Raw genomic sequence first — 23,437 nt, forward strand, 5'->3', positions numbered from 1 at the left:
GGTATAAGCAGGAGTTGATGCCTCGCAAGTAGATAAGATCACTAAGGAAAAGAGGAAATACCCAAGAAAAATGATGACTGGAAACTTGGGAAGACCTGCTTTTAAGTGAAAATGGAGAAGAGTAACTTGTAGTAGAGTCCAGGAAAGAGTGGTCAGGCAGAAAGGGTGTGTTAAATACTGTAGAGAGGCAAAGAAAGATGAGAAATAAAAAGTAGCAAGTATATAATGCAATTCGTCTCTAACTGTTCATCTTAGGAAGGGAAGTTCAGGTTGGAGGAAAAGTGAAGAATGTGGTGAGTTGAAGGGTGATGCACAGACTGGCAGTGAAAGATGGAACAGAAAGCAGTAGAAGCTTTATGGAGATGCAAAGGTAAAGGAAGATGCTTAAAGAAAGTCAAGAATGCTTTAAGGCTGAGAGGAAAGAGTCATTGAAGAAGGAAAGGCAAAAGAATTAGGGTGGCAAGGTCTTATAAGAGGTGGAAGAGGCTGGATTAAGAGCACAAGAACATAGGAGAAGGGGTTAGTCCTAGAATGGAGAAAAAAAAAATTTCTTCTGAAACAGCAGAGGAGGAGTGGTTAAGACACAGAGACACATTGAGGATAGAAAAATATTGAAAGATGAGACCAAGCCTCATACAGTAGAAGGTGAACTCACATTAAGAGAACTAGGTAAAGGTTGATGGAAGAGAATAAAGGTGTTTATTACATACATGTTAATAGAGTGGGATATATATACTCACAATTTAAAAATAAATTTATATAATACAGGGAGTACATGCAACGGATATTTTTATATATGAAAGTCTAGGTGAGTAGATAGCAGGTTTAAGTTTTGGGGGAAAAAGGTGAGCCTCAAATGTGTCCACTATCAACAAGTGATGTTTATGATTTATCTAACTGGATATGTTTTTGTTGCTTTTGTCTAATAAATGTTGTAATTTCTGTAGTCAGTGAAAGGGTTAATATGTACACATGTATGAAAAACTAAGGATATAAGTTTATCCAAAATGGAAGGCACATGTAATAAAATTGGAACACTGCTGTGGCAGACTATTTTCTCTTCTTATTTGGCATAATCCTGACCTTTTTTTCAGGTAGATAATGTGTCCAATTGAAACACTATTTCTCCGTCTTCTTGAAGATATGAGTTAATCATGTAACCCAGTTATGACCAATGAATGAGGCATAAAGAGAAATCTGCTCAGTGCTCAGGATTTCTGGGAAGGTTTTGCTTTTCTGACATAGACATGGCTGCTTCTTCTATGTCACTTCTTGCCTCTTTTTTCAGCCAGGAATGCAGTTAGGAAGTAGAGCAATCATCTTGTGACAGAAGGATGAACACCATATGCTAATGAAGTTAGTGTAAGAAGCAAAAAGTTGGAAAGACTTTACACTGTGAAGATATTATGGCACTAACCTACCAGCTCTGGACTGCTGACCTCTACTTCTAGTAAAATAGTAAACCCCTATTTGGTTAAAATGGTAAACCCCTACTTGATTTGTTAGAGCTGAATGCAAAATCTAACTACTATAATAGCCCATACTTTAAAGACAGTGCCATCTACTAAGCAAGGTTGGCTTAGAGTGGAGTAAGATGGAATGCTTCCTCTTTATTTTGGGGAAACTACTTTCATTTATCTGAGTGTTCTAGGATGTACTCCACTGTTTTTTCTGCCTCCTTTTCTACTATTTTGCCTTCTTTTTCATTTGCTTACTTTTCCTTACAGCTTTTCTTTTCTTTTTTCTCATTGCTTTTGGTGAAACATGAGGAGAAATATTTTTTTTAAAATTACTTATTTCTCTTTTTTACCTTCATTTCAACCTCTTATCCTAAGGTAAATTTACAAGTGTGAGAATATGACTGTTGGTATATCACTGCTAAAGATATTTAATCATTAAATTAACTTCAATTGAATATATTCTCACTCCTCCATCACTACCAACAGCAAAAACAACTAATTAAATCTAACCTGTGTATGTCAACATGCTAATTATAACCCAGCACAAGTAAAGGGTACTGGCCCTTAAGAATCTTATAATTTGAGAATAATCAGTATATATAAATAAATGTGAGTGAATAAAAAATCCTATATGAATGAATTTTCTAAGAAAATGAAAATTATACTTGAGTAGTTCTTAAACAGGTATTTAGTTATCACTATCACACCAGTCAACATAGATTAATATTTGCACCTGTACATTCTGTTCTCAGTTTTTTGATGTGTGTGTGGGGGGTATGTATATGTTTTTTTGTATTCTGATTGTGGCAATAGCTACCTCATTTAAACCTCTTTGGGTTTATCTAGATAATCATCTCCTTCTCCAACCCCACCTTGAAACCTCTGGTTTTCCAGTTTCCAAAGCCTAACCTGTCCAAATAATTGTCATCCCTGGAGTGGAAGGAAGGACAAAACAAAAATTCAAAACAAATGCATCACATGACACAATGTAACCACAACCATAAACTTATTCAAAGTTTAATTAATATATTTAGTGTTTTTAAATAGTCATTCTACAAAATCCCAAATGATTAATCTGTTTTAATATACACAGATATCTCGACATAGATAGGGAATGGTGAAAATAAGTAATAAGAGATGTAACTTTATTAGAATTAACAGTTACCAGATCAAAAAAGTACCATTATTAGGATGCTGCAAATAGCCTAACTACATGGGGTCAGATGGCATAATAGTTTAATGTAAGACAAGATTCTACTTTTGACATTAAACTGTAATGCTTATCTTATACTACATACAATCTCATTACACATACTCCTAGGATCCCAGGTGGTAAATTTTCTAGGTAGAGACATGGGCAAGCAGCCTAACCATTCTGAAACTCAAGTTTCCTCATCTACGAAGTGTGAAATAAGACACCTTCCAGGCTCGCTTTAAGGATTAATGAAAGAAAATAACCAGTATAGAGCTTAATGCATAGTAGGTGATCAGAACCTATATACATAATAGGGATGTATCATAATTTAAGCATTCCCCTATGGATTATCATTTCCAATTTTTCCCTTTTACAAACAATGCATAATTAACATTCTTGGATAAATCTATTTCTATACAAGTACAAATATTTTTCTAGGCTTAAAACTCTAAATATGAAATTCTTAAGTTGAAGAGTATGAATATTGAACATTTCGGCAGATAATGCCAAATTTCCCTAAAAAAGATGGTGCTAATTTAAAGTCCCACAAATATTATATAAGAGTACATGTTTTTTCCACCCTTCTGGTCAATACCAGATAGTAAAAGTATTTAAAATTTTTGCAAATCTGATGGGGGTAATGCTTTAATTATTTATACCCCTGAATATTAGTGATTTTGAGCATAATTTTATAGGTTTATTCGACATTTGTATTTCTTTTTTGGTATACTGCCTATTCATAGCCTTTTCCCATTCTTCCACCTGATTCATTTTTATTGACTGTGAGAGTTCCTTACGTATTCTGGGTACTAAACTTTTGTCTGCTAAATATGCTGCAGTGCTTTCTCACCTTCTGTCACCTGTTTGTGCTACCTATCTTTTTTAACTGGTGGGGAAGTTTAAATTTTTTAATAGTCTAACCTGTCAGTCAATTTCCTTTATAGCTTATGCATTATTCACCTTATTTAAAAAGGCTTTTGCTCCCAAAGATGATGAAAGTATTTGTTATTATTCATTAATACTTTTTAAAATAATTAAATCATAAATCCAACTGGAATTTATGATAACTGTGGGAGAAAGTTACCTTTATTTTTTTTTGCACATAATGGTCCCCATGCTGTTATCTAAATGATCCATTCTTTCCCCACTGATTTGGAGTGCCTCCTTTCTCACACCCAAAATTTCTCAGTTCTGTTTTGTTTCATTGGTTTTTGTGCCAGTAATCACTTTTATTTACTGCAGTTTTTAAGAACGTTTTGATCTTATAGAGTAAACTTTTTTTCATTTAACAGAAGTTTGTTTTTGATTTTTCTTGGACATTTTCTTTCCCAGTTGAATTTTAGAAATCTGTCAAGTTCTATGAAAAGGCTTCCTGGAATTTAGCCTATAATCACATTGGAGTTGAAGATTAACTTGAGGGAGAATACTGTCAGCCTTTAGGAACTTAGTATATTTATTCTTTTATTTATATCTTCTTTCATAGCCTTTAATGAAGTTTCAGCTTTTTTCCCCACATAGTTGTTTTATATTTCTTGTTAATATACTCTTTTTTGGTGTTCTTGTAAATAGAACAATTTTGTTTGTGATCTTAGAAAACTGGCATTATTCCTAGTATATAGAAATATTACTGATTTTCATGATTCTAAACTCATTAGGTTAAATGACAGATTTTCTGTTGATTCTAAGACTTTCTGGATTAATAATTATAGTGAATAAAAATAATAATTTTGTCTCTTTCTTTCAGGATTTATACCTCTTACTGTTTTTACCTGTCTTTCTGTACTGGCTAGAACTTCCACTGTCACATGATGTATAGTGTTGAAAGCGGGTATCCTGTCTTTCTGACTTAAAAGGGAATGCTTCTGATGTGTCATGTGATTTTGCACGGCCCAGAAGTCATTCCAATTTATAGTCCTAAGTAGTGTGAACCTTCATGTGCTAACTTGTGTGGTTTTAAAATTAAGGGGATGTTAGTCTTATAGAGTGACATGGGATGCTTTCTTTTTCCTTGATCTGGAAAAGTTTAAATAACAGAGATTATTTGTTTTTTGAAGTTTTGATAGAATTTAACCTTGTTTATTCCCCATTTATATTTTCCTAAGAAAGCATTCATCTAGACATTCCAATTTATTGGTGTAGAATAATACATAGTATTCTTTTGTAATTTAGAAGATCCTTGTTTCATCATCTACTTAATTTTTCTTGTGTGTGTGTCTGTCTATGAGTGTTTTCAAAATGTGTTTTCTCTATAAGCAGGAAACAGTATTCTTTGCAAACACACAAATACCTTAAATCAGACTTGATAAGTGAATTACTGAAATTGTATGTATACAGATTCATACATATATATCTATATTTATCTTGTCTCTTTGATGTGAGTGTGATGTGAGCATGGCTTTGTCAATTTCTCCCAGAATTTGTATTAGTTTTTACTTCATTACAAAACTATGTTGGGAAGCAGATGTGGCTCAAATGATAGAACATGTGCCTACCATATGGGAGGGTCCAGGGTTCGATATCCAGAGCCCCTGACCCATGTGGTGAGTTGGCCCATGCACCGAGCTGCTGCAAGCAAGGAAGTGCTGTGACATGCAGGGGCACCCATGCATGGGACTGCCCCATGTGCAGAGTGTGCCCTGCAAGGAGAGCCGCCTTGCGTGAAAAAAGTGCAGCACGCCCAGGAGTGGTGCCCCACACATGGAGAGGTGACACAGCAAGATGACACAACAAAAAAGAGAAGCAGTTTCACGGTGCTGCTGAGGGGGCAAGTGGATACAGAAAAACACACAGCGAATGGACACAGAGAACAGACAACAGGAGAGGGAAGGGGAGAGAAATAAATAAAAACAACTTAAAAAAAGACAAACAAAAAACTATGCTATTTAAAGGCTTGTATTATATTTCCTTGGAGAATTGTAATGAATAGGAAATACTTTAAGTTTCTATGTTTTTTCCTCACCTTCCATACCTGCTTTTGTTTTATCATTTTTCTGATACATATTCTTTTTTCCATCTTTATTCTCAACTTTTTTTTAGGTCTGGTTCTTATAAATGCATGTATTGAATTTTTTCAAACATATAAATGAAACTTAAATCATTGGCATGAATGAGTAGTCCATTCTAGTCATCTTATTTCCCCTTTATTGTGTTTTATTTCTCCCCTAATTTTGTTAAATTTATAAAGTTTAATTATTCTTTTTCTTCCTCCTTCCAGTTATTTGGAAGTTATAAAACATTATATTTCCATTATTTCAGTGATTATCTTTAAAAATGGAAATCATATTTAAACTTCACTTTTTAAAAATTCTACATTTTTTTGTTTCAGATTTTCAAAAAAATTCTACTATAGTATATCTGTGCACAATTTTTTCAGATGTTTGTGGGTTGTAAACTGATCAAATTTTTGGTTGTTTGAAAAATGTCTTTGTTTACTCAAAATTTTAAGGGTCATTACTTTCCTTTTTGGTCTCCAGTATTAATGAGAAATCTGATTCCATTCTCATTTTTGTTCTTTTTTAGATAAGCTGTATTCGTCTCCCATCTGGAAGACAGTAAGGTGGGTTTCTCATAAAAAATTTCACCAGAATTTTTTTTTTTTCCAAATAGTTTTTCATATTCTTCTTGTTTGGCTTTTGAAAGGCCCTTTCCATCTGAAGGCTTGTGCATTACTTTTACTTAGGAAAATTTTTGCATTGTCTCTTTTCCGTCCTTTTAGATATTTTATTAGATGATCTGTTTCTTTTAATCTTTTTTTCATACTTTCCATCTCTTTGCCTTTTTCCTCTCTATTCTAGCTGATATCCTTGGTGCTGTCTTCCTGAACACCAAGGTATTCAGCTGTGACCATTCTATTACATGTTTGCTCAATTTCTTTTGGCAATTATGTATATATATCAAACAGCTATTTTTATTAGAGCATCTACAATGGCTGAAAAAGAAAATAATAAGTAGCTGTAGCTGCATCACAAGATACCCCTTTATTTAATCATAGTAGTGGATCTTACGACTGCATTTTATTCTAAATTTCTTCTTTATTTTTCAGATTCTCCAGATTAATGGATGTCATCAGTCTTCAAAATCATTCTAACTATTTGTGTTGCAAGAGATATCTGTTGCTTTTTGCCAATCAAGGTTTCTAGGACATGTTGTTACTTCATATCATTTGTGCCCTTATGCAAACAATCAGTGCCAAGTGCAGGGTTCTCCTTCGCTGGTCTGGCATCATATGAAACTTGGTGGCCTCAAGGCCCATAAGAGGAGACTTGTGGTCCTGATCCTTGATGATGAGGAAAGGGTGCCCATATTCATTGAAGGTGAGGGTCCCCATGGATGTCATGATGAAGCAGCAGACAATAATACTTTTAAATCTCTAAGAATACTTTAAAAATTTTGCAGGCAGTATGTTCTTGCTTTATGGATATAATATTCTCTCAAATACTGAGAAATGTTATTTGATAACATTATTTCTAATATTTAAAGGATCTACTGTCTTTCTCCAATTGCAGCTTCCTTTCATGGTCAATGAGTCTTTGTATTCATTTTTCTCTTTCAAGTTTCTGCTTTCCCTCAGAAGGCTGGTCACCTAAGTTGCTCATTTACATTTATAAGGAGAACTAAGCTGAATTAATACACATAGCAAGTTCAGTTATTTATTAGTTCTGAGAGTTTGGACAAGTTTCTTAATCTTCCTGTGTCTCAAGTTTCCTTACCTGTAAATGAGGCAAATAATACTTATCTCATAGGATTGTTTTGAGAATTAAATAGATTGACACATTTAACACAAGTGTTTACAACAGCGACAAGCACGTTGCATGTCTTGACAAATATTGGTGAATATCATTACTATTGGTTTCCTCTCTTCTGACTGGTCTGGCTAGTTTTACTTTAAGTGGGTAAGACACTAACTGATTACATGTCCATTAAGTTGGGAGGTAGGCAGGTCATGTCCTTTCCTCCCCAGTAAAGACTGGCTTTACTCTCATAGTAGAGGATGTGAGAATATTTCCCTCTTGGAAAGAACCGCATTTCATCTCATCGCCATCCATCCCTGACTTCCCTCTGCAATCTCACATCCTGCTGCTTTCTCAGGCATTTCCACACCCAAAAGTTTTTTTTTACAGCCAAGTAGTTCACTTTCTTTACAGTTTAATTCTTAGAACTCAGATTAAATATGCATGTTGCCTGCTGCTAGTGGTAAGGTTGGGGAACTGGAAGTTGGAAGGAGTTCTTTAATTACCCTGATAACTATCTTAAGACCCCTAACTTTTCACTTGTTCACTTTCTGCTTGATATTTTGCCCAGATTTGTTCTTATCATTATAGCAGTTTTCTCCCATAAGTGCTATGCCCTGTGGTTTTTATTTTCTGTTATTGTTTATCTGATCCCATTTACTTTCTAAATGCCAACAAATCTTTACAATTCTGGTCAGCTAATGGCATTCTATCTGGTTTATTTTAGTGTTGCACTGGGCTCATTCTTTTTAAAAGAATGTATTTTCTGTCTTCTTAATGGATTTTTTGGCAAAAAGACAGGTGGATGCCAAGTTAAATACTGGTTAACACATTAATATCTGCAATGATGGAACATGTACTGCACCTACTTTTAGAGATATATATTTATGTATATTATACATGTTTTCAATCTCAATAAATTTAATAAGGAATTTAATTTGATCACCATTTAAAATGCAAAGCAAAGGGAGACATAAATGCTTATAATTAAGTATCTACATAACTATATAGCCACATACATATTTATTATCTATATATATAACTATAATACTATAGTATAAATCTAGGGGCTAAAAAGGGTTATTATACTGTATTCCTTTTGAATTAATAAATAGAAGTGTACTTATAGTTTATGTTCTCAGCATTTCTAAAAGCTTCTTATCAAACATGTTCTTATTACTCATAATATTATGTATTGATTTGTATAATGCAGTTCAAGGAAAAAATTCAATATCAGCTATACTTGCATCCCCCCCACCCCCATTTTATTGAACTACAAATGCTAATACAGCACATCACTAAGCAAAAAGTGCTATTTACTATGCAAAACACACAATCAGTGATTGGCATCTAAGACCAATTGATCTACCCATTACCACTATCTCACTACCCCCACTAGCACCACTATGAAGCTATTGATTTAAACACTGTCGATCGGTTTCCATTTTCTGATTTTGGGCAGGCCAATTAAGAAAGTGAGTAATTGTGATTACACTGCTTCAGGATCAATTATATTTGATGTAAGACAAAGTGCTCTTTTTGGAACACAGAAAAAATAATTTTTGATCTAGCATGCATTTGTGCTTAGTAAAATACTTAATAAAATATACTATAAACAACTAATATATACCTTCACAATAAAAATTTTAGAAAATGCAGAAATACATATCAGAAAATTATCAGTATAAATGCTCATAATAGCTAAGGCTATTTTCTAGGTGAAATAAATTTATCATTTTCTAAAACTAGTTAAAAAGAAACTGATACAAAATATTGTTCACATACACTCCCCAACATAAGACAAATCAAAAACTTTCTATTTATTTACCCTCAAAGGGACTTAATTACTAGTTACTACTAGGATAGACAAAATGCAAATTCTGTCCAATGAACTACAAACAAAGTCTTTGTAAGGAAAATAATAAAAACACAGAAATATATATATATATATAAAGTAAATTCTGTCTAATGAACTACAAAGTCTTTGTGAGGAAAATAATAAAAACACACCTCTAGACACTTTATATAAATTGATAGTTAAAGGAAATTTTTTTTTAGTTCTTAATTTTGGCCTAACTTGGTGCATGAGCTTTGTCATTGGGCTCACATTGTCCAAATCACTAAAATGAATATACCGCTGGTGTAGGAGGCAAATCTATTTAAAGTGATGTTACTCATAGTCTAGTGTTAAGTAATATTGATCTGTGTTGTTTGTCTAATAGGAAAATAATAAACAATTACTAGGCAATGTTGGGGAAAATAATCAGTTTTTTATATATCACTAATATAGCAGACCTCCCAAAACATAAAGGTGATGATCTGCATAAAATCAATGTGTTATGCGACATTGCTTATATTCATCATTGTAGGTTCTCAGCAATAAATGGTATATTAGGTGCGAATTGCTGATAAACTGAAAATATATAAAAAAAGGGTTCACTGTATTTAATCTATGTATTTATTAAAAAGTGTCTATTTCCTAACTTAGAGATTTTGATTTTTAATCCTAACAAATTCTGTTCTTAGCTGACTACAATTTAGAAAATAAAATGTCACAATTCTTTCTAGAATAAAATAAAGCGACTTCAAGTAAAAACAACAAATCATACTGTAGATCAGAAAAATATAAGTGTTCAAAGATAATTCTCAAAGGTGCATAAATATAGCTTGGTACTAATTTGCTAATAGCCTCTGGATTTTTATCAGAAATATATAAAACATATAAGTATACAGAATACAATAAAAATATAGCAAACAGTTGTGCATGAAAATGACTTTCAGTAGAAACCTCATATTCTAGGAAATCCAATAACAATGATAAAATCCAATTCTAAAAGAGCTCTTTTGAACAGCATTCAGCTACGAAACCTTTTCCAATTGCATAAATGTTCTCATTAAAATTTTTTGTTTAGTTTTTAATTTATTTTTATTTTGGTGTTGGTTTTTTATTGTTATTGTTATTTTTATTTATTTTTTCTTTTTTGGTTTGGTTTCATTCAATTTTTATCAAAAGCAGTTATGAAGGTAAAGTGAAAAAGAAAAAACGTATGGAGTTTGGGTTCTGACACAGTCAATAATACTCCACTTAAGAAGCACAATAACAAATGTTTCCAAAGATACTTCTTCTGGGTTATTCAATAATATTAAAGTATTTAATTTCTCCTCAGTTTTTCACAAATTTTCCAAAATTGTAGGGGCAATATAAGCTAAAATTACTAGTAGTGGTTTCTTTCAGCAAACTATGAATTTCTATCATATGGGAGCTTATAATGGGTAGCTGGGTAACAATTACTAAAAATAAATATAATGCACACAATTTATACAACTATTCCATGATGCTAAAAACTGATAAAGAAAAACAAATTTGTTTAAATGTTTTGTCTTTCAAAGAAAAAAGCTTTCGAAAGCCTAGTTCTTGATCTACTATCTATTACAGGAAATATAAAACAGAACAAGTGAACTTACCACAACTGGAAACTGGCAGTATGAGTAGAATCACAAAAGTCAATACCCATTGAAACAGTAATGGATCCCTCAGGCTCAAGAGATTCTAGGAAATAAGATAATTTAAACACAGAGGATATAAAAAAGAGGCAAACTAAGTGCTGAAAATATATTTAATGTATATTTTGGTTAAAAACAATAAAATTTAATCATGGTTTATAAGACATTTTTTAAACTAAGAATATTATATTAAATTATAAAGTGGCCTTACTATTCCACTTGAATGCTTTCTTTCACCACAACTTATTTCTGCACATACTGCAATGAACACATTAAATTTATCTGTTTTGGAAATTTCATGTTTTACAATATTGTCTTCATAGGCACTGAAGGTGAGAAGGAAATAAATTGCCTGTTTGAAAAAAAACTGCAGTGGGACTTTGGAAGCTTGTAAAACACTACGCAATTAAAAACTATAGAGTATTTACTCTAGTTACAAAAAATAAATTTTAAACAATGTTCCAAATGGCCACTGGAAGAAAATCCAAAATTTAAAAATGCAAATTTAAGCACAGATAAAGAAATTAAGTTGTTGTACTCAGAAATTAACCAAGTGAACTGGCATTGAAACCAAAATGTCAAGTTCAACTGTATTATTCAAAGAATTGATGAAAGAAAATTTAGCAGCAGATTAAATACCTTGAAAAGAAAAACCCAGCAAAATAACATAATGACAGTTTACAGATTTGGAATTTCTGAAGCTTCATCTATAAACTAACCAAGTATGGTAAATAACTATACTAATATACAATAATATACAAAACCTATTTTTCAGTTGACAATGATAAATTAAAACAACAAAAAATTTCACCTTGTTTATGGTTCCAAAGTCTGGCTATACATTAGAATAATTTGAGGATTTAAACTAAAATATGTATATACTATACATAAATAGAAAGTATCCAGTTTTGATTTTCACTTTGCTCAAAGTCTACAGTATATAACTACAGTCATATTATACAGGAGCATTAGTGTTAGCTTTATCTAATCTATATAGATCTCAGATATGGTTATATTTTAGCAAGTATTCTGCTAACCTGGTAGATTGTCACTGTCTTGGGCTTGTAGGTAAGTATGATTTGCCATTTAATGTTAACTATGGCATGGATGATGGCACAGATGGGACAAAAGAATAACTCAATAAGCTTACTAAATTAAGAAATATGTTTACATCTCGTAGGCTCAATGAATATTGGGCAATTTAAGAGGGCACTAATTTGATGTGGATTCAAAAATGCTATTGGGTTGTTCAGAGGTATGTTTGTTTGCTGATTTCAGTTTGAATTTCATTGTTTATAAACTTTGCATTTAACAGGATGCTACTCAAGTGCCAGAATACTTGCTGCCTAAACTTACTGGAGGGTAAATAATATACTTTTCTGGCAATCCTCCTAAAGCTTCACACTGTTATCAGCTCTCAGCACTGTCAGTCACAATGCTCAAGGGTGCTGTTTAGAGACCTTAATGCTTTCTTCTGTGTCACAGATATACTGGAGTTTGGTCTTTGTTTGTAGCCTGACACCATGTTGGCAACAAATACTGTCATATGCAAGACATGATGGCATTCATGATTTAGATCTCTCTATACCATGAATTTCTATATATCATTTGACAAAGTGACAGCTCTCAAGGTGTCTTTTTGATAGTATTCTTTGACATGGTTTGGTACTGAATTCAGTCTTAAGATAATTAACTGTTAGCTTAATACCATGCTAAGCTGGAGGAAAGTTCATGATCAAAGGTAGGTTTTACTATGTGAATGCTTCAAGACCAAAATGATCACCATACAATTATTGATATAATGAATTTTAATAACATGTGAAACCTACTAAATTGGGAAAGTTTACAAAGTTAGGTTAAATATCTGGGTAAGGCTTCTGAATTCTCTGCTATCTAATTGAGATATTTATGTAGATATGGTGGAAAAAACACTGGCTCTATTAAACAACATTATTATTAATGCCATCTACTCTGATGTGACAGCTATATAGTAAGTAGTGAAATTTAGCAGAGCTCAAATTTGCCAACTGGTAATATAAAGTCACTGATACAGTGTAGAGAGTTTAATGGTATTCCTTGTGATTTTTTTCTTTTAATCTCTTACATACTTTGCCTCTTTGGAACAAATGGCAAGTTATTCCTAATACTCTTGGGAGAAGACGAGGGCAAGGTTAGACAAAAGTCACTGTATATTACAGATAAAAATAAAACAGATTGATGGCAAACAAGAAAGCTGTTGGACTCCTTAATAAATGCAGATGTCTTACCAAATAAAACAAATATCTTACTCTCATTTCACAAATGCATAAAAAGATAGTACTTGACACCTTTGTTGCATTTTTAAGATGGTTTTGGAGTGCTAATTAGATATACCATTCTCTGTAACACTACTGGAATCTAATGGTAAAAGGGATTAGGTGGTGTTACATATAATACATACTGCATGGGAAAGAAGTTTGTATCTTGAGAGTATTCAATAAATGGAATCAAAATCTTAAAAATTTATTTTCCAAGCTTAACTACTAGTACTAAGGCAACGGCATATATTCAGTAGCATACATTCATATTTTATTTCTGTGTTAAGGCCATACTATGAAACTTACTGCATTTGTTTCTTCTATTCAAATAGGCCACCAAAAGATCAACCCACCAGCTCATTATGCCAATTTAAAGAAATGTTAACACTGTTCTACTGTTTTAACCTACGGATAACATTGTCAGTGTTCATACAATTCATATATCTCTGCTGTTTGGCACTTCTTAAACGAAATTGTTTTTAACTAGGAAAAAAGGCTGAATATCAATGATTTAAGAAAACCCAGAAATTGGGTATTCTGTAATTCCTTAGCAGTGTATTAACATTTCAAAATAAAAATCAGGACACTTATTTCTTTGTATAAAAATACATAATGCAAATAAAGAATGACTTCCTTTACTGAATGACTTACAGAAACTACAGGAGAGAATTCAGCAATGTCAAAGAGCTCAGATGAAGATAAGGAAAAATAGTTAATTGAAATAATGATCAAGAAGGCATAATCACCAATTTTGAGTTCATCCTGGTCAAGAGGCTTTGCTTATGTTACTATTATAAAAAGGAGCCTGCTGGAGCTTTGTGATTGTAATATTTCAAGGATACAATAAAGCAAACCTTATATAACCTTTTTTATTTTTTAGGTACCGAGGGCTGGAGATTGAACCTGGGACCTCGTGTGGGAAGCTGGCACTCAACCACTAAGTCACATTGGCTTCCCTGAGTTGGGTTTTTCATTTGTTTTTATTTATTGTTGTTGTTCCAAGAGGCTCTCGGAACTGGATCTGGGACCACCATGTGGAAGGTGGGTGCTCAACTGCTTCAGCCACATCCTCTCCCCTATATAACTTTTAACTGAGGGTTTATCTGAAGCTTCTCCCAACTTAAAGTTGCCTTGACTTACAAAAAATGGCAAGAATAGAGATACATGTTCTATTTTAATATTTCAAACTCAAAGGAAGATACACATTTGCTATATTTAATTAAAAAAACGTATTTCTGGTGAAACTACTTTTAAAGAAAACTGTTTAGAAAGGGGGTTACAAATACAGCAGCTTTCAAGAACCAGGAAGATAATGTAAATGTGAGAAACAAGCTGGATGTGAAAAGAAAAATGCATGGGAAATAAGAAATTGCAACTGAAACTTAGCTGGGGAGACAATATGATGTAATGGGCAGTGTGGCAACCTGGAAAGTAGAGGTTGTATCTAATGTGACAGCCACTGCTCTGGACCAGCTGGTTGTGGCATAGGGCACTGCCATGTCTTGTGCTTTTTTTCAAGAAAAGTGAGATATCTGGATTTTCTTTTAATATAAAAATATCCTGGTTTTTAAACAGTGGCAACAGATTCAAATGTTTTAAACTATGTGTAAAAATACACTATGATCTATTCTATATTCTTTACATAGAAAGGAAGAGAAGCAAAATTGTATACATCCTCAGTCTTCTCTCTCTTCACTTTTCAATTGACAGAATGTGAAATAAACAGGGAAGGGCAGATACAGGGGCTATTGTAATAAAAAAGGCAGACGGATTTTCTTGATTTTAATACACAATAAACCAATTAAACTTATGCAGAGAACAATACTGACCAGGAAGAGAGAAAGGGGAAAGCTGATACAAATACACAAAAAGAGATGGCAACTTTGATTATTCAGGACTATCCATTTATCACTACCGGTATTGCTATTGCTGGGACCTGATTCACTAAGAAATAGTGATAAATTCGGTTGAAAAGTAAAAACAAATATCAACAGTATACTAATTAATATTACTTTACTTTAAAAATGAATACATTTAACTAATAAACGTAGCTAAAGTTTTAAATGAGAATATTTACCTATTGGATTAAAAACATGCATTTGCATGCCTATTGGAAGTTTCGTTTCCCCAATGTGGATATTTTCTATCTTTCGATCAGTACTATTGTTCAATGTTATTTGCACAGAGACCATCTTATCACCAAAAATGCAAGGCTGCCTTGGAAAGAAATAATGGGCAGCTAGTCCTTTTCCACTCATTCGATGAAGCAGTACATGAGTTTTCACTGGCACAAACAGAGGAGTACTGACCTACACATGGGAAAAAGAAAAAGAAAACGACGAATTAGTAAATGTAGTTATTAGTTCTCTTAGAAAATAAGCAAAAAATGTGTGACATTTAACTCCTGGTTTCCCTTAAGTAGCAAATAAATTGCACATAATAACAAATATCAGTAGGATATCACACACACAGATATTAGTTAGAAATAAGTCAAAAATATAAAGTAAATGCCTTATAAGCAATATTAAAATTTTCCTGCACTGTGCAAGCATATATAAAAATATTTTGATAATTTAAGCCTAAGAAGAAAATAACCTTAGGTATTTAAACATGCTCAATTTTCTTAAGTCTATAAACTTCTTTAGTTTTTTTCCTAGACACTTTATTTTTGGCCAGCTTGCTAACTTTATTCGTTTTAATGGTTTGTCAGTTGATTTTCTTGGAAATACAAGATCATGTCATCTACCAATAATGAGCATCTTGCACCCTCATTTCCATCCTGACTGTGAACTTTTTCACCTTGAATTCCTTTCACCTTAAACTGGAGGCCATGAGTTTCAGTTTAAGGTATTTTCTTTCTTTGCGTTAATGATTAAAAAAAAAATCTTCCCTATCTTCAGGTCAGATTGTTCACATACCTTTTCTTCTAAATCTTTCATGGTTTCAATTTTCAAACATATAATTAGCTCACTATTCATGTTGAATTAGTTTAGGTATAGTGACTCTACACTTATTTTTCTTTGAATACTTAACCTATTGTCTTTATATGATTTAATAAATAGCCTTTCCTCAATGATTTGTAAACAGAAAAATTCTAATTATTTATGTACTTGGAGACATTTCTGGGTATTTTATTATCCACTGATCTGATAAATGAGTACCACATTGTTTTATTTCTTATGGTCCTATAATATGATTTAACATTGGGCAAAACAAATCTCCCCTCAACTCCTACTCCCCAGTACTTTCTCAGCTAATCATATCTGTTTTCCTATCCACTGAACTTCAGAATCTTTTTATTAAATCCCATTTTTATAGAAATCACAGGCAGCATATTAAATAAAAAAAAACACTTCGCATTTTAAAACCATATGGCTACTACCTTTACATTCAGAGTCTAAGTATTGGATATCGGGCTTAATCGGACATGAGCAAGCTTTTATTTTTCTTTTAAATAATTTGGAATTGCCCTGCATGACATTGCAATAACAGATACAGATACAAAATGCCATTAAACATTTTGATATAACCTATAAAATTGTGCGGCGTGGAGTATAAACTATTAATATAATGTAAACTATAGTCCATGGTTAGTAGCAATCTTTTAATGTGTGTTCATCAATTGTAGTAAATATACCACATTAAAAAAGAAAAGAAATATATTACTCATTGTGGCAGTATGATATTATTTATGAATTCCAAAATGAGAGATTATGTTTGTACACTGGTCTATTCCTCTAGGTATGATACCCTTTGATTGTATTAAATTCAAAGGTTACATTTACCTGATTAAATTAAGATTAGGCCTTTGATTCAGCCACATCAGTAGGACATTGAGTCCCCGCCCCCTGGTGGGCAGACACTCACACAAGAGAGAGCTAAGTTTTGGCATTGGAGCCCTAGGGAGAGAGCCAAGCTGTTCACCTGATAGTTTACAGCTGGCCTTGGAGAGAGAGCTGAGCAGCTGAACCCAGGAAGAGAGATAAGCCTGATGGTGAGATAGGAAGAAGGAAGGATCATGGAGCCTTAAGAGGAAGAGGATGGCTGAACCCTCAGAGACAAGCAGCCATCTTGCTCCAACACATGGCAACAGGTCTTGGTGAGGAAAGTACTTACTCTTTATGGTCTTGTAACTGTAAGCTTCTACCCCAAATAAATTTCCTTTATAAAACCCAACAGATTTCTGGTACTTCGCATCAGCACCCCTTTGGCTGACTAATACATTCATCCATCCATGCTTTTTTGGGGGCATAAACTCAATTTTTATTCTTCTAAATAATATGGAAAAATTTTCCTTAAACAGCTAGCAACTCTGAGGTTATGTCTTTGGGTACATAAAGTATAAAGCAACAATAAATGAAATCCGAGCTAAAAAAGAAATTGGAATTAAACAGACCTAATCTCTATTGTAATTGTGAGAGTACATATTAACCTATTGAACATGTTCACCATGTCACTGATACCTGATGACATTAAAGATGCAATAATTTAAAATAAAAAAAATTCAAAAGTTAAATACCATATACACCAAGTGATAAACAGTGCTTTCCAAGCATCATTAAAAAGTTTAACTTTTAAGGGTGGGCAATTTTAAATCTTGATTTACAAAAAGAGTTTATTTGCAAAATATAATAAATTACTGGCAAACTTTAAAATTTTGGCTGTATAAAGTAAAAGAACAACTGGCCTAGTCTTTCTTTTAGTCTTCTGATGACGAGAACCATAGTCTAGCATTTTAAGTTTTCAAAGCTTCACTTTTAGGCTTAGGTTTTTTCCTTCACATAAAAATTATTTTCAAAACTCTCTTGTTTTATTATTATCACTCTAAGTTCTAATATCTTTATGCATCCTCATATATAGCATCCTCATGTAAAGCATAACAAAAGACAGCAATCAGCAGTGAACATTCACTGAAAGATCACAAAAATAAACATTATACACTACATTTGTGTGGGGAGGTATGTACATTTTAAAATTTATACTAAGAGATGAATCTCTTTTTTTAAAAAATAAATTTCCATGTCACTGAGGCTATGAGACTCAACCTTAAATACAAGCCCTTAACTGGATGATTACATTTTCAGTACCACATTTCTTAATTAGATGATGAGCATATTGGAGACATTTCTTCACATCGCTCCAGAGACAAGGTTTTCATTAAATCATTAAGTGCATGTTGATGTAGTCAGTTTTACCTCTATGGAAACCTACACAAGGTTGGGCTACGTATATTAAGGGGAAGGATAGGGGAACACTAATGTTAAGAAGCGAAGACTATTAGAATGTTGCAGATAGGCAAGTGTAGGGTAATATGAGAAGGCAGATCAGAAGCAGGGGTTTGGTTGGTTTACAAGCAGCTCTAATTCCTAGAGCCAGGAATAAGTGCTCTAAATATCATATAAGTAGCTTCAAAGGTATGCCTTTAGCCATTTAAGAGCCATCAAGGCATCTTGGTTGGTTTATTGATTCTCTCAGCTTAATTCTGGGACACGTAATCCAAACATTTATTTTGTTTTTCTGCCTTGTCTCAAAATTCTGCAGTTTTATTATAATTGTTTTAGAAAGATGCTAAGGTGGGAAGTGGATGTGGATCAACCAACTGGACTCCTGTCTACCAAATAGGAGGTCCAGGGTTCAATAACTAGGGTCTCCTGGAGAAGACAAGCTGGCTGGTGTGGTGAGCTGGCCCATGTGGAGAGCTGGTGCAGCAAGATGATGCAACAAAAAGAGACAAAGAAGAGAGATAATAAGCGATGCGTCAGATCAGGGAGCTGAGGTGGCGCAATAGAAGGATCGCCTCTCTCCCACTCTGGAAGATCCTAGGATTAGTTCCTGGAGCTGCCTAATGAGAATACAAGTAGACACAGAAGAACATACAGTGAATGGATACAGAGAACAGACAATGGAGGGAGGGGGTAGAAATAAATAAATAAATAGATCTTAAAAAAAAATGTTAAGGAATATGCAAAGGAAGAAATGCACTATAAGCTTCTACACATTCTTTCCACCCTCAACCAAATTCAAGGTGCCAAGCACTCTCTAGGAAATTCAATATAAAAAAAGGCCCTCTGTGAAATGCAAATCAAACCATAATGGATACCACTTTATACTCAATAGGATAACTATTATTTAAAAACCAGAAAACAAGTGTTGATGAGGAAACAGAGAAATAAGATCTCCTGTGCATTGCTGATGGAAAGGTGGAATATACTATGGCCACTATGGAAAACAGTTGAGCATTCCTTAGAAAGTTAAATATAGAATTACCATATGACCAGTAACTCCACTTCCAGGTGAAAGAAGTAAAAGCGGGGACTCAGTAGACATTTGCATGCAAATATTCCCAGCAATATTACACAAAATACAAAATAGCCAAAAGGTGGAAGCAATTCAAGTGTCTATCAATAAATGAATAAACAAAATGTGGCATATATACACAATGGAATATTGTTCAAGCCTAAAAAGGAATGAGGTATTGATACATGCTACAGCACTGATGAACCTTGAAGACATCATGTTGAATAAAGTAAGCCAGACATAAAAGAGCAACTATTTTATGGTTTCACTTACATGAACTACCTAGAATAAGCAAATTCATAGACACAGAAGGTAGATTAGAGGTTAACAGATGATGGGGGTGGATGGAAATGAGGTGTTATTATTTAATGGGTACAGGGTTTCTGTCTGGAGTGATAAAAGTTTGACAAGGTATGGTAGTGATCATAGTACAACATTGTGAATTTAATTAATATCACTGAATTGTACACATGAAAATGGTTAAAATGGGTAATTTTGAGTTGTATATGTTTTACAGCAAGCAAAAAATAATAATAAAAAGTCCTCCATGACAATTACTGAAGATTAACCTGTAATACAGCGAGATCTAAGGTCTCCTCCAAGATAACAGTATCAAAATGGTCCTTTGTGGTAAGAATATATATTTGTTTATAGAAAGGGAGTAATTGAAAATGTCTTTCTTTACTTCAGTTTTCTAAATTTACACAAACCATATTAAGCTATTTTCCTTCAATATCTAGATGAACTACACAGATGATATTATGTTCAATAAACCAGTGGGTTTTACAAATCCTCCAATAATTTCTATATGTAATACCATTAATACCGACAGAAGAGCAAGACTTCAGTTCAATATTTTGTATATCAGAGTAGATATCAATATTTCAGAAACATAATCCATGATCTGTGGTTGCTTATACTGAGAAGCTAAACATTACGAATGGCTTTTCTTTTTTTACAGATATCAGTAATCACATTAAATGTAAAATATAAAAAGGCAAAAGGCTAATTACAGAATGACTTAGATTTGGGCTGTAAAAATGAGAGTATTAAAGGTAGATATATAACAAATCTGAACAAAGTAGACAGTCTAGGGAAGGAGTTGGCAAACTATAGGCCTGCCACCTGCTCTTATAAAGTTTTATTGGAACACAGTCATGCTCATTCACTTATGTACTGCCTATGGCCATTTTGTGCTGTAATGGCAGAGCTGAGTAGTTGCAAAATCTAACATTTTTACTAATTTAGTCTGGATCCTTTATGGAAAAAGTCTGCTGACACCTGATCTAGGGGTACAAATACTACTTTCCTCTCCATTCTCCTTCCCATGTTGTTGGGAAACAACTCTTCATGGGTTTCTTGTGTTTTTGGACATTTTCTCAGCAAAGACATTAACAACATTTGCTCCTGATAATCTTTTCCAGGATTTCTGCATAGCAAACAGGCTTTGCAAGATGAAGTTAAGTGCCTCCCTCTGGGACAGGGGACATACCTGTTTACTATCTAGAATAATAATATCTCCCAGTGGAGCAAAGGTTGGACAGGTTTGCTAGCAGCCCTTTATAAAAGACTGGCATTTTCTACACTCAGACTTGCTTTTTCTGTAAAGCAACCCACTACAAGTGTTGGTATCACCTGGCTTTTATCGTGTTGCCCTGTGGGAATTGGGGATTAGGGAGCTGGTACAAATCATGTTACCCTGGAATCTGCTCTTGCTGTAATAAGCTGTCTTTTGTCTCTGTCCCAGATTTAAGGGGTGAATAGGACTAAAAACCCATCTTGCATTCGAGGGTGCCTTTTTGGAATCTGCACAATGGCACCATACAGGTTAATGGCTTTGCTAATGAGACTACTACCATACAGAGAGACTACTTTTTTTTCTTTCTTTCTTTTTCTTTTCCTTTGGTAAAGTTCATGTTGTGACCTGATTAATTTTTCTATGGATTTCTGATATCAAGTGTTAATGATAGCTGGGAAGCAGATGCGGCTCAACTGCCTACTATATAGGAGGTTCAGGGTTCGGTTACTAGGGCCTCCTGACCCGTGTGGTGAGCTGGCCCACACGTAGTGCTTATGCAGGGGTTTCCCCCATGTAGGGGTGCACAACACAGAAGGATTGTGCCCCACAAGGAGAACCATCCTAATTGAAAACAAGTGTAGCCTGCCCAGAAGTGGCGCCACACACACAGAGAGCTGACGCAGCAAGATGACGCAACAAAAAGAGACACAGATTCCCAGTGCCGCCTGACAAGAATGCAAGTGGACACAGAAGAACACACAGCAAACGGACACAGCAGACTGGGGGGGGGGGGGGGGGGGGGGAGGACAGGAAGAGGTGATAGAAAGAAATATTAGAAAAAAAGTCTTAATGATAGGTAACAAGAAAAAAAGGAGTCAAATAAGTCCTATGACAATGTAGAATAAGAATTTGATGTTTCAGGCTTGCTTTCATTAGGTTTGAGACAAAGTGCTGGCCTTTCGAGGGAGTTCTTCCACTGCTTTCCCCTATAGTGGTATTGTATGAAATTATCTACCCAACACATCCCACCATCTTCTAAGAACCTTCGAACATTCAGTTCTTGAGGGAGCTGGCATGTTCTTATGTCACATCATAATGTGGACACAGTTAATTGGTTCAGGAATGGATCCTGGTCCAGTGAGTCCCTTCCCTAAGATTTTTGGATTTGGGATCTGGGAAGATGAACCAGTCTCTTTCAGGTGGCTAAAATCCTGAGATTTAAAACTCATTTCCTGCCACATTGTTCTCTGAGGAAAAAAAAAGCAAATTTCAAAGAAAAGCAGAGATGAGAGATATAAAGTCCTGCTGGTTTAGATAGTTCTTGAGGTCCACATATTCCTACTCCTTTTGAAGCCTGATTTTCTGTGAAACACTGTAAGCATTCCTTTCTGTAATTTCTTTTTTTTTTTTTTGCTTATGCAAGTTCAAATTGGGTGTCTATAATTTTCCTCTCCCACCCTATTAATGTTTGGGTTTAGTCATATTTAAGGACACTAATTGGAGAGGGATAACAGCTTGTAATGGGAAAATTGCTCTTACTTCATTTCCAATGGTTCTAATAGATACGGAATGATGACATCAGAGACTGTTTCAGCCTTTGTGGTGGAAATATTAGTTTGAATAATGTATCTGCCAATTTTGAGGGTCAAAAACAGTCAAACCAGCAGTTTCACTGGTTTTTAACTTAATAGCATGCTTTGATTCAAGGCTACTAATCCCACTTTCCATTGAAAAATGGAGTTCTTGATGTGGGCCATCTTAACTAACTAAAGTTCTATTTTGGAAATAGAGAGCAAAGCCCATGCTAATAATAAAGTTCTACTTTTCCTTTCTTTGTCCTCTGACCTCACTGCTCCATGTGTGCATTTTGGGGAGAAAGGTGGTCTAGTGCAATAATTGGGTATCCAAGGTTCTCTGGTCAATAACAGCACCATTATTTCAAACAAAGTGACTATTAATCATTAATTTATTAATTCATCTAATGTTTACTGAATTAATGGCACCAACCAGTGTACTAAGAACTATGATATAGAAATAAAGTTTCCCACTTTATGCTCAATGTGTACAACATAATTTAACCCGTTTTTCAGAATGCAGAGAATAATTTTACTATTTTAAATTATTATGGATGTTTGTAGATAACATAACTCTAATGTTGGACATAACTATAATTTATGTGATGCTGAGTCCTCAATTATTACACTGTTCCTAAAAATACTACATCCTTACAGGTGGTGGTAATAAGTGGAGACTGCCAGTATTGATATTTGTTATTTTTAAGATATGACAACTTGAAATTTTCTATTATGCATTATTGTAAACAAATGAAAAAATAGCATATTTCTTAAAGACATGTAAACACAATGAACAACTTAGTAACTGGAAGGATTTCTATATGACAAAAATACTAATTCTCAAAATACCTAGCTTTAGGT

General features: G+C 33.8%; 1 protein-coding gene across 2 annotated transcripts in view; it reads right to left on the minus strand.

Moving 5' to 3' along the window:
* AP3B1 (adaptor related protein complex 3 subunit beta 1) overlaps nt 1–23,437 on the minus strand; it is a 327,202-nt gene that overhangs the window by 20,151 nt on the left and 283,614 nt on the right. For both annotated transcript variants that reach the window (XM_058275208.1, XM_071208678.1), the window contains exons 23-24: nt 15,264–15,495; nt 10,851–10,935 (exon numbers count right to left, since the gene is read on the minus strand). In XM_058275208.1, the coding sequence (XP_058131191.1) occupies nt 10,851–10,935; nt 15,264–15,495 (317 nt within the window). The remainder of the gene's footprint in view (nt 1–10,850; nt 10,936–15,263; nt 15,496–23,437) is intronic.

This window comes from Dasypus novemcinctus, chromosome 2 (genome assembly GCF_030445035.2).
Source record: "Dasypus novemcinctus isolate mDasNov1 chromosome 2, mDasNov1.1.hap2, whole genome shotgun sequence".
Taxonomy (NCBI): Eukaryota; Metazoa; Chordata; class Mammalia; order Cingulata; family Dasypodidae; genus Dasypus; species Dasypus novemcinctus.